Source organism: Alosa sapidissima, chromosome 18, assembly GCF_018492685.1.
Source record: "Alosa sapidissima isolate fAloSap1 chromosome 18, fAloSap1.pri, whole genome shotgun sequence".
NCBI lineage: Eukaryota > Metazoa > Chordata > Actinopteri > Clupeiformes > Clupeidae > Alosa > Alosa sapidissima.
In genome coordinates, this window is record NC_055974.1 from 25,789,804 (window position 1) to 25,802,303 (window position 12,500).

The 12,500-nt window shown below is 43.2% G+C and overlaps 2 protein-coding genes and 1 long non-coding RNA gene across 10 annotated transcripts in view; 2 read left to right on the forward strand and 1 right to left on the reverse strand.

Moving 5' to 3' along the window:
* The window catches only part of LOC121690299, a 9,159-nt gene extending 4,901 nt beyond the window's left edge, over positions 1 to 4,258 (forward strand). The window contains exons 2-3 of the long non-coding RNA XR_006025033.1: positions 3,629 to 3,633; positions 4,185 to 4,258. This is a non-coding gene — a long non-coding RNA (uncharacterized LOC121690299). The remainder of the gene's footprint in view (positions 1 to 3,628; positions 3,634 to 4,184) is intronic.
* LOC121690252 (C-type mannose receptor 2-like) overlaps positions 1 to 12,500 on the forward strand; it is a 1,098,322-nt gene that overhangs the window by 334,797 nt on the left and 751,025 nt on the right. The window lies entirely within an intron of this gene.
* The window catches only part of LOC121690247 (collagen alpha-1(XXV) chain), a 211,598-nt gene that overhangs the window by 5,202 nt on the left and 193,896 nt on the right, over positions 1 to 12,500 (reverse strand). For 5 of the 8 annotated variants that reach the window (XM_042070701.1, XM_042070698.1, XM_042070695.1 and 2 more), the window contains 7 exons: positions 12,356 to 12,406; positions 11,104 to 11,130; positions 10,544 to 10,624; positions 9,308 to 9,343; positions 8,379 to 8,432; positions 7,586 to 7,639; positions 7,349 to 7,375 (listed from right to left, as the gene is read on the reverse strand). In XM_042070701.1, coding sequence (XP_041926635.1) covers positions 7,349 to 7,375; positions 7,586 to 7,639; positions 8,379 to 8,432; positions 9,308 to 9,343; positions 10,544 to 10,624; positions 11,104 to 11,130; positions 12,356 to 12,406 — 330 coding nt within the window. Of the gene's footprint in view, positions 1 to 6,861; positions 7,202 to 7,348; positions 7,376 to 7,585; positions 7,640 to 8,378; positions 8,433 to 9,307; positions 9,344 to 10,543; positions 10,625 to 11,103; positions 11,131 to 12,355; positions 12,407 to 12,500 lie in introns of those variants that run through there. The other 3 variants (XM_042070702.1, XM_042070703.1, XM_042070700.1) reach the window with 3 other exon arrangements.

Genomic DNA, 12,500 nt, shown 5'->3' on the forward strand with positions numbered 1-12,500 from the left:
AAGAGTTTCTCCAATCACAACTGAGAAGTTCATATGGGTCGGTCAGTGTGTCAGTGAGGGCGACCATGTGTGTGTGTGTGTGTGTGTGTGTGTGTGTGCAGGGCTCCCAGTCAGTTTCTGACAGACCTGATGTGACCTCAGAGGTCATCCGAAGTACCAAATGTAGGATGTAAATACTGAATAGGAGCAGGGGCATGCTGGGAAATATAGGAAATTAAGAAACTGTTGAAAAAAATAAATTGAAAAAAAGGTGTTTTAAAAGAAGTATCAATATATAGAATTACCAAATCAATATAAATGATGATTAACCATATCAATATAAATGATGATTAATAACAATATCAATATAAATGATAATTGAAATTATGAAAAAAAAAAAAAATAATAAAAATCATCATCAGAATGTACACATTCACGCTAGTGAAACACTAATTTTCCATCGATACCTGTTGGAAAGTATGTTGGTCGCCCTCACTGAATCAGAAAATTGGGGTTGGGATTGGGATAACACCGTAGTTACAGGTAAGGATTAAACGCACAGCACCACGCTCTGGGGAGCAGTGGAGGGAAGAGTGACCGTTAGGGGACGAGGAGGACGAGGAAGACTAGAGAGCTGGAAAACTGATCCTTCAGAAAGTAGAAACAGAGATGTTCTAATGGGGGAGATGGCAATCTTAGCAGTGTAACGGCTAACTAGCTTTTAGCTTACATCCCATAGGACTTCATTCAAACAAAAGGGCTCCTGGTCTCCGTGCCTTGACCCCATCAGGAGACCAAACGTTTATTTTTGTTGTTTGTTTTTGATTGTTTGTTTGAATGGATTTCTATGGGATAAATATGACATAAGCTAAAGGTAGTTAGCCATTACATGTTTTTTGTTTGAATAGAATCCTATGGGATTTTAGATTTTAAAGACCGATTTCAATATTTTAGAATTTCAAAAACCGTTAAATAATAAATCAGCTAATATTAATTTTTAGCAAACACAATGCACTATGCTAGTATTTAGCATATAGCATATGCTAGTACTGTATTTAGCATATTGAAAAGTTCTGATCAAGGTGGGACATTGTGTTTAAATAGGCCAAACTATTTGGTATTCAAATTAAAGGCTCTTAAAACAATAAATGATGAAAGCATTATTATGAATAATAGCTTCATGTCTTTGTTTTTATCTGTGACAAACACCATTACCATGATAACTTTAGGGTATGTACTTTATGCTTAATGATGGTATTTTTTAGTGTTTTTTACACTCCGTTAACAGAAATAGGGTGACCGCCAACCAGACTCTGAAAAGGAGGACATGTTGTGTCTAAAAGTGAGGACAAATAGGCCAAAATGAGGACACCTCCTAATTTCTGTTTAGGTGTAAATGCATTGTGAATGTGTGTGTTTTTTTTTTTTTTTAAATCATCGCTAGTTATAAGCTTACAAATACACTAACAATCAAGTTAGCCACCACTCAAGCAACATTATTTTAGTTGGACGGCATAATGTGTAAAGAAAGATACGGGGTTAAAACAACCTGAGGTTTACTTATGGATGATAACAAGTTCAAACTTTCGTTTGGGAGCAAGATTACGTTAATCAGAGTTTTGAGTTAGGCCATTTGTATTAGCAATTAAATGGTTTATAACACATCGCTATGGAGCATAGAGCCACGTCAAAATAAATCGCTATTTTCAAACCACTGACGAGGCTCAAAATAGCCTTACACTTTGGTGGTAGTAGCATGGGTAGGGTCCTTACAGACAAACCAAAGTATTGTAAACTTTAAAAGTGTACAGAGAGGTTATAAAAAGACCTGTTTCTGAAGGAAGTGGATTGCCTGACTTTGCATTCAGGTAGCATCAAATCAGTGGCCACGTTCGATCTTGCAGCGCTGTGCAGATCTGGCTGAATCTTACAATAGCCTACAAAGTGGCCGCGTTCGATCTTGCCTACAAACATGCCTCACGTCCAGCCAGATCTGCACAACGCTGGAAGAGATCAACAGTGCCCACCAATTTCAAGCTTTTAGCTAATATCGGCTGATAATATTAGCACCCTGATTTATCGGTGGGGCTCTACTTGTGAAGATTGGAATCTACTTTTTTAAAACATCTCTGGTAAAACCCTACCATGTCCCAACATAACATATGCACTTTACACAGGTGATTAGCTGATTAGCTGATCTACCTGGCCATAGAGTTGTGCTTTAGTTGAGTGAATGGCTGGAACAAATATGTGATAGGACTTTTACTTTCTGAAGCCGGAGCTTTCCACCTCTGAGTGGAAGGAAGGAATCAGAAGGAAAAGGAGGACGAGTGGTTGGTCCTCCCCACAAAATGGAGGGAGCGAGGAAGGGGTGGGGAGAAAAGGTACAGACAGGGTCATCATCAAGGGCATTAGGGAAGAGAAAGGTTGTCAGGGGTAACAGAACACGATATAAAGCCATCACTCGCAATCACAACACTCTCTCCTGGAAACATACACAAAACAAACAAATCATACAAACAAACATGTATTACAAACAAAGAAATCAAATTAAGCTATGAAAACCGTATCCCTTTTTCACACGATACCAAAGAGTCCAAGCATTCCACATGTGTAGTTTTCACTGTTTAACTTTTGTAAGATATTATAACCTGGAAAGAAAGCCAACTTAGATTGGTTGATTGGTTTGATTGATTGATTGATTGATTGATTGATTGATTGATTGGTTGAGAATGAACATGGCTAGGAGATGGCTGATTGAAAGTCATGGAGAATGAAAAAATGATATCAAATCATTTGCATGACATTTCATAATGAACAGAGCCAACAAACCTAATTATAATGCCAATGAATGAAGGGATACAGTTTTATGAAGAAGTATCTATTTATATATATAAACATTACTCGAGCACACACAGCACACCCTACCACAACTAGCATCTTTACACTTCAGCCTAAATGCATGTGGGTGGCTACATACAGTATATCTACATAACGGTCTCAAGCAAAACCACTAAGCTTGATGCGAGATGCAGGAACATGAAAAGAAATGTCCTTGTCTATGACATGCCAAATGGTGCACAGGAGCAGTTTTGATAGTTTGAACACTTTCCATAAATCTGCAATATATGATAATGTGAAAACAAATGTCATGAATGTTGACAAATCATGCTGTTAGAAAATTGAAAATGTTGTGCTAAAATGTCGAAACTGCCATTTTATTGTGTAGCAGCGTGTTCCAATATTATAACCAGGGGCGTAGCCAGGATTATTTTATAGGGGGGGCCAGCTGGGTCCAGACTTTTTATTGGGGTGGCACTTGGGAATTAAAACTACTAACTACTGTAGAATTCTGGGGTATTCTTACTGTATTCTGATGTGTTCATATGTTACTTCTGTGTGTAGTATACAACAGGGAGAGGTCCATATTATTGTTCATAACTGTGCCTTAGGCCTGTGTACCAGCAGGAAGGTCATACAGGCCGATATTTAGGAACATCAGAGGAACATCAGTGATAACATGGGCCGAGGGAGACAGCATGTCTGCCTATTCGGGCTAGTATCTCCATCTGGCCAGGGCCAGGTTGTGTACACTGCTTGGCACCTGCCACGTTGGCATGATTGACGTTTGTATGTTTTAGTATAACAGGCTTTGTCTTAGGTTTTGACACGGAGACGGATCGAGGAAGCGACCCGAAGAGCATCTTCTGTCGGAAGGCTCAGCAGCCGCTTCTAATAACAACCACAACTGTTTTACTGTTTGAGACTTAGCCTGTGTTCTGTTATTCATTATTGTACCATCTACAATAAATCATCATCTAATCGCCGATCCTGATCCCGCCGTCAAGCTTTATTGACCATCTTCAATACAGACATTAAAACTAAAACACAACGCAACAACCAGAGAATCCAACACTACTCAGAAAGTTTTAAAGATTAGGATAGCCTATTTTAATAATGGCAATAAATTGTGTAAAGCCAACACTGATACACAGGTCAGTTTGTTGTCCAGTCCAACACATTTTCCATAAATAGGCCAATGCTATAAAAAAGTACATTATGATAATGCACCTTACTTAATCAGTCTTATTCAAATTAAAGAACAATTATAAATACTACAAATATTGTATGCAGATATTTCTTTCTGATACCCACTCCAAGTACTTGGCTGTAAGTAACATGGATCTGAATTAAGAACCCCTTAGAACCCTAGACTGTTTTAAGGCCTTTTTTTACTACCTTTAGTTATAAGCATTTATTATAGTCATTGTAAGTGCCATTTGCACATGCTATATTTTTTCAGAACAGCCTAGGCTACCCATATCTGCCACCAATTCATATTAATACTTGCATTGATTTAATTTTAATGTTTAAATACAAAGACAAAAAGCGTATTATACCATTCTTATTTTGAAATGTATCTGTCAGCTGGACATGACTTCCATGTATGTGTAGGGCAGACTGCCCTCAATCTGGCAATATAAGAACCATGGTGAAGGGGGGCTTTGGGGCTGAGCAATTTTAGAAATTTGGTGTGCGCCTTACAGAAATGAATGCCATTTTTTTTATTTAGTAATGAAAAATGCCCTTTCTGTGCTCCATATCTGTGACACGAACTGATCTGACCTGACTGAACCTGTGTTTGCGTTCTGTGTACACTTATGATGATTCTAAAACAACTTTTTACTGCATTGTCATGAACAAAGTCAAGGCAAAAAGGTGTTTCTTTGTCGAATAAATTGGGATGCAATGTGAGTCTCGAATTGGATGCCATGCAGGAATTTGCTGGGATCTCAAAACCGCATTATGAACATACTTTGCCATAGAGAAACACATGATAGCGTTGGATTATGAACAGTTGTACCAATAGGTCAGACTGAGAAAAACATCTGGTGTAGGTATCGACTTCCAAAAGTTATTAAAAAACCAGGGAGAAGGGACAATAATGCCAGAAGTTATCAGAGGAAGGGGGGCGCTTGTGGTTGAACTTGGTACTTCGTCTCCCTCACCCAACTCATATGGATCTGCGCTGCCAATAGTCCGTAATTTCTCGAAATATTGCGCCTTTTCTTGTGGTCCAAGTCCTGCCCTATATGCCTTTGCATCTTAGACGCATTTTGATGAGCTTTTCTGTTGTTTAGAGACGGCTACAATCACGTAAGATATCCAAAGTGCATAATACTCCATTGTACTTCATTCACTGAGTATCGCCAATATGGCCGCGCGTGCTGGGTTACCATAGTTACCGGCCAGAACGTGACGTCGGTGCAAATCCCTAATAGATAGCCCATTGTCTCCTCTTTCTTCTGATATGCTTGCCATATCTATGCGATCATGGGTTCTCGAGTAATTCAAACGAGAGTAATGGGTGCGCAGGTGAACTGTAAATATGAATCAATTTGATTTATTTTCATGATTTTTTATTTTTTATTTTCATACTTGATCGCACAGGCAAGTGTTTAGTCTCGTTGGAAAGCCCCACTTCTGTCACGCAAATAAGGTTTCATCTCGCTGTGATGAACAGTTCTGGAGCAATGTAACAAAGAACTCAGGCAAAGCAGCCTGCCTCTGCCTGACCAGCTATGGCAAGAACCACAAGCAGTCAGCAATTTATGTTTTTTATAAAGTAGCCTAGGCTAGGCCCTATTAGCCTACTTTTCTTGGAGCCATCCGGAGATATGTGCCTAATATGCTAGCATTTCACGGGAATTTTGTTGAAATATTTTTGTAACATCGTTAGCGCGGGCATCTGATTATTTCTGATCAGCCCCACACATCAATGTCAGAGCCTACCTAAGGACAGCCCAACGCAGCTCACTTGGCTATGATTCGTGACACATTCTAACATCTTATTAGCATTAATTTTCCAAATCATCATCAACTCACCTGTTGTTACTGAGGTTAAGTAGTAGTCTACTGTCAAGTGTTTTTAACAGATGACTTGAATTGTCCCGCTGCTGCTGCTGCTGCACTAGGCCTAGCACGATTTGATCACAACAGTGGGCTACACTTCCTGACTGGGCCAATGGTCGTAGATAGAGTGCAGTAGCCTAATTGGTTCAGTCCCTGCTTTGCAAAGTGTTGACAAAGTGCCGTCGAAAACGGCATCATTTTTTTTTTTTTTTTTTTTTTAATTTTCACTAAATGGAGCTTTGACCAATGGTGGCCGTGGCCCCCCCTGGCCACCACGTAGGTCCGCCCCTGATTATAACGCATGCTTATACTGGGAATATATTTCATGGCTGTATGGATCATGTGTGTGTGTATGTGTGTGTGTGTGTGTGTGTGTGTGTGTGTGTTTGTACTACAGGGTTAAACAGTATAAAGATGCCAGAAGTGTGTGATTGATCTAAGAAACAGGCTTATGCACAGCATTTAGCTATATTAGAAAGAAAGAGAGAGAGAGAGAGATAGTGCTCTAAGCTAATGCCAAGCAAACAAGCAAAAACCAAGTCAGTCTGTGGCCTACTGTCAATGGACTATCTGTAACACAACACAATGTCTCTAAAATGGACTATAATCAGCTCTGATTTATTCCTAATATGCCTTTAACAATAGATAATAAACATGGTTATATGGTCATAACCATGTTTTATCGTCTCTGCTAGCTTAACTGCCTTGTCACAAAGGCACTCTTACAGAAAACAATAGCTTGTTGTTTTCATAGTGAATTGTGGGTAAAAAAGAAGATGACTTTCATGTCAGTGTTTCACATAACGGGATGAAAAATGCTTAAGAGTGAATAAAACTGTCTAGTTGATTAATTAATTGCCAATTCAGTGAAACTTGGAACAGCTCAAAGCGTTTTGGGTCGATGTTCTCTCAAAGGTCCTGTTAACCAAGGAGTTTTTACAGAAGTTGCAAACTTCCTGTGTTGTGCTGTGTTATGTGTGGCATACCCCAGAAGTTGCACATAATGTCTGCATCATTTTGGAATTGTGATACTTTTATGTCTATTTTCTATTTCCGTATGGATGTTGAAGGCCCTGTTCCTAAGCACTGATGGTCCACTGACATATTTGAACCAGGTAGAAATCTGACCCTGGAACAGAACCAGCCCGGATCAGGCCAGTCAGCGGAGCAGCGGATCAGCACCGGTCCAGTTCCAGAATCAGATTCTATCTGGCCAAGGGATCAGTCCTAAAACTACTGATCACATCCGGGTCACCTTCTCTCCTCTCTCCCCAATGTCGCCTTTCTCGCCTGCTGAACCAGGTAAGCCCTGTAAAATACAACTGGTTGATTACACACACGCCTCACACACAAACACACATGCACACACACGCACGCACACGCATACACACACATCTAGTGCTAGTACAACAACATTTTAAAGGCACTCTTAAAAGAACATTTAAATGAAACTCACATCCAGTCCAGGTGTTCCAGGAGAGCCCTGTGAGGGAACGCACATCATCTAAGTTAGTTTATGATTTATTGCTTGTGTGTGTGACAGAGAGAGACAGACAGAGACAGAGAAAGAGAGAGAGAGAGAGTGTGTGTGTGTGTGTGTGTGTGAGAGAGAGAGAGAGAGAGAGAGAGAGAGAGAGAGAGAGATCGCACACAGGTAAATCTCACTGTGTGTGTGTGTGTGTCCAATACTTACAGGTAGACCGTATGGTCCCCTTATCCCAGGTTCCCCGTCTGCCCCCTTCTCACCCTGTACCAAGAGATCACACAGATCGCCATTACCAACAAGTGACCACTAAAGGTCACCACGACAACACAGATCACCATCAGCAACAAGTGACCAACAACCAAGGTCACCATGACAACACAACACTTTAATATAAAGTAGCACACAATGCAGTCGGTGCAGTTTGTTCTCCTCTAGCATGCACTTTGTGCATGTACTGGATATATTGGTGATATATATATTTATTATACGGCTCTTCACAATGCAAGTAGAATGCTCCATTGACTTCAATGGGATTTCCGAAAGTTCTAGCGGTCATTATTTCTTGGGAAAGGACCTCTGAAAACAAGAATGACCGCTGTCAATGGCAACGGAGTTTGTGCTTGGAACTTCATTCAAAAGTGAAAGCAGACGGTTGATCAGCTGTGTTCTAAAGAATGTTTGATTCAAGTTCAGCGTGTGTTGCGAACTATTTGTTTCTCAGCAAAAGCCACGACGAAACGGTAACAAATAAGTGTAAAGAGACATATCATGGAGTTTATTTTTTCGTTTTGGCAAGTAGCCGTATAATAAGCGGGATAATGTATAGAACGCCGGTCATCATGGGAAAATAAGTCCCTTCAGGGCAAAACAAGACCCCTCCGCTGGCGCGTCGGGGTCCGGTTCGCCCTGTCGGGACTTATTTTCCCCATAATGACCGGCGTTCTATACATTATCCCTTACATAGGACTGTTAGCTATATAACTATGCCTATTTAACTTACGACATCTCCCTTTGGACCTGCGGGTCCTGACACTCCAATTGGTCCATCCATTCCCTAGAGCAAGAGGATTCACGTTACCAGATTCTTCCGTAAAAATAAAAAACACACACACACACACACGCACACACACACACACACACACACACACACACACACACACACACACACACACACACGCACACGCACACGCACACACACACACACACACACATACACACATCCTCCCAGTAAACACACAAGGACACACGTCTTGCCAGACGGCAGCCAGTGTTCAGTGTTCAGGCTTGCCCAGCACCAACCCATAAACTGGAAGGTGTAAAGAACCCTCGGTGTCAAATACACAGAGTGTGCCTTTCCAAAAGGGCAAACACACACCTGGTCTCTGTGTCTGCATTGCTATAGCATTCTGTCTCACTCGAACAAAATAACAGAATAGAAAATAAATAGAAAACAACAAACTGTCCATGACTTGCATGCCCAGTGCACACAGACACACAGGTACGATACGATGAGAATAACAGCAACGGTAATGTTAATGGATGAGTTGATGTTAATACTGTGTTAATAACACTCTCATTAACACAAAGAAAGGGACCTGGAAGAGTCTGATTCTGAGGCTTCCTTTTGCCCTCTTTGTTTCCATTCATGTGTGTAATTTGCTTTTTTTCTTCCACTACTAATGTTGTATATGAATGTATGTACACAAAGTACTATCAGAAGAGCCTCACAGCTGAATGGACATCCATGAAAGGTTTCAGCCCCTGACTTCTGCTGTAGATGAGCTCATGGACATAGAACAATGCGGTGGGCGGGGAGCTGCTGGTGGAGGGTGGGGGGTTGGGGGTATCTGTGGTGGGTGGGGGGTAAGTAGGGAGTGGGGGGTAGGGGTAGGGGGGTAGGGGCATGAAACTGTGCCAGGTGAAACTCACCCTTATCCCAGGCTTGCCGTCCAAGCCAGACGCTCCCTGTGAGGTTACGTGGGGGATGAGTGACATGAACAAGGGGATTAGTACATGATGAACACAGAGATACCGTCAACGCTGTTACTGAGGGAGCATGAGACCAACAAACAAACAAACAAACAAAGTGATAAACAGACAAGCAAGTGAATGTGTGTTTGTGTGTTTTAGGGTGACCAGCTGGCTGGTGGCACAAGCAGGCAAGACTGAGGGTGAAGAGAATGCAAGGAGTCACAAAGACACACACACACACACGCATCGCACGCGCACGCACACACACACACGCACACACACACACACACACAGGCACACGCACACACACACACACACACGCACGCACACACACACACACACACACATGGACACTAACAGATGAACGCTTCTGAGAGGGAAGTTAGTGGAAAATATGGCAGACCAGAGGACTTGATGCTTTGGAGCAAAGACACGTTTTAGGGAAGGGTAGAGGAAAAACAAGAGACGGAGGGAAAGAAGGAACGAAAGAACAGATTGGAAAAAGATCTTAGAAAGATGAGAAGAAAGATGAGAAGAAAAGAATGCACGCATGGAAAGGTGGAACAAAAGGAAAGATTGAAGAAGAGAAGAAAAAGAGAAAGTAAATGGAAGGAAGTGACACAAATACATGTGTCAGGGAAACAGATGACTAAAATAAAGGAGTAATTAGGAGAGATGAGGAGAGAGGAGGAGGAGAGAGGAGTGATGAGGGAGGAGGAGTGATGAGGAGAGAGGAGGAGAGAGGAGGAGGAGTGTTGAGAGAGGAGGAGGAGAGAGGAGTGATGAGGGAGGAGGAGTGATGAGGAGAGAGGAGGAGAGAGGAGGAGGAGTGTTGAGAGAGGAGGAGGAGAGAGGAGGAGGAGTGAGGAGGAGGAGTGATGAGAGAGGAGGAGAGAGGAGGAGGAGTGATGAGGAGAGAGGAGGAGGAAATGAAGGAGAGAGGAGGAGGAGTAATGAGGAGAGAGGAGGAGGAGTGATGAGGAGGAGTGATGAGGAGTGATGAGGGATGAGGAGTAATGAGGAGGAGAGAGGAGGAGGAGTGATGAGGAGAGAGGAGGAGGAGTGATGAGGAGAGAGGAGGAGGAGTGAGGAGGAGGAGAGAGGAGGAGGAGTGAGGAGGGGTGCAGAGCCCCCCAGATGCATGTCTGTGGCGTGCCATGGCATGGAGTGGCCTGGCGGCTGTCGGCTACTTACGGGGAGCCCCAGAGGTCCGCGGTCCCCCTTGTGCCCTGCCTCCCCTCGCGCTCCCTTCAGGCCATGCATCCCGGGCTCCCCCTAAACGCCAGAGGGCAAAGGTCGGCTCAGGAGAGGGGCGCTCGAGGCAGGAGGCTCACGTGTACACACACACACGCAGGCACGCCGCACACACACACTCACACACACTCACACACCTGCTGCAGCCTCTTGGGCTGTCATTTTCCAGATGTATTTCAGGTTTTGGGAGATGCTTAAAGGTTTTCAGTGTGCGTTTGCCTTAAGGTAGCATGTGAGTGTGGGTCTGCATCATCTAAACATACAGCACAGTACAACCCTTTAATGAGCAAACTGATCTGTGGAAGCTGAGTAGATGTCTCTGGTTCACCATGTCAGTGCGGTCATGTGACCATGATGTCATCTGTTTAGAGTCGCTAGATTACAGTGTATTAAGGTAATGAGAGTTTTAATTTGATTACTGATTATAATTGGCCAGCATGCATGTGGGGATTAATAGCACTGGCGGTCAAGTGCACTCTCCTTGTGGTTAAGGGACTTACCTTCGGTCCAGGAAATCCATGAGGGCCCTGGAAAACACACAAGGAGACATGTCAAGATCCAAGATGGCGGCACGGACGCATCATGTCTCTCCGGATTTTGCAAATTAGTGGTAATATGATTGTTTATTTCAAGTATTTTCGGTAAAAACAGTTTACCCGACAAGAACTTTTGGACATCGGTTCCTGCAAACCAGACATCTTTATCAGCGTATTCCCAGAGATTGCTAAATCAACGAGACCTACAAACTCAGCCACACTGACAGAAAGGAATTTCAGCCGGTCCAGGAAACGTAAACATAGGGGGTCTCGTGGAGGAGTTTGAGCGAGGCTAAAGCTAGCTCCACATCAACTCACTCTTCCTTTTCCTTGCCAATGTTCGCTCCCAGACCCAGGCCAGACCCAGATCAAACCCAGGCCAGACCCAGACCAAACCCAGACCAAACCAAGGCCAAACCCAAATCCAGACCAAACCTAGGGCACATGCAGGCCAGACCAAGACCAAAGCCAAGGTGAGCCAACCCCAGGTCAAACCCAGGTCAAACTCAGGCTATATCCAGACCAAACCCAGGTCAGATCCATGTCTGTTGCCAGACAGGTCCAGAGGTGTGTTCAAATTCACAAGCATTGGCAAGTGTTAGTAAACATTTGCAAACTGTTTTCTGTTCTCTGCCAGCGATTGCAAACACTAAAAAACTGAGGTGTTAGTTCTCCTCCAACATACTAGGGAACTGAATAAGGGAGGTAGTGTTGAAATTGAATGTTTTCACAAAAACTTTCAGTGGCCACTACGCACAAGAGTTCCACCAGGTGCTCTGTTGCACGGCAACCACATGACATAACCTGCAGGTTGGAGCTGCCCAGGTGAGGACAAACGCTGGCGGCTCCATGACACTTGAAACCCCACCTGCTATCTAATCTACCGGTCCAAGTTTTACGGAACTGTTTATCTCACTTATGCAAACATGTTTTGTAGCACAGACTGTTATTGAGGAACAGCATGAGGACAATCAATGCCTGTTATGGGCACTAAATTGCCGCTAAAGTCTCTTCTCTGCTCCGACAATGTCGCGGTTGGCGACGTCTTATCTGTTTTTAACCAAACAGACATTTCCCCTTCCTGCCCCATCTGTCTCTTTAGCTGTGTGGTGCAGCAGGGCTGTGGTTGCACTTGTGCAATGGCAAACAGGGGGACTGTGAGGGAGGGAAATGTTTGCTGCTGTTGAACTCTGTGTAGGGTCAAAGGTCAACTCACCATTGGGCCAGGGGGACCATGAGGGCCTGGAGATCCAGGAGGGCCGATGATCTATTTAGAGGGAGAGAGAGAGAGAGAGAAAGAGGGGAGTGAGAGAAAGAGAGAGAATGGAGGAAGGGAGAAAGAGAACAGAGAGAGAAATGAA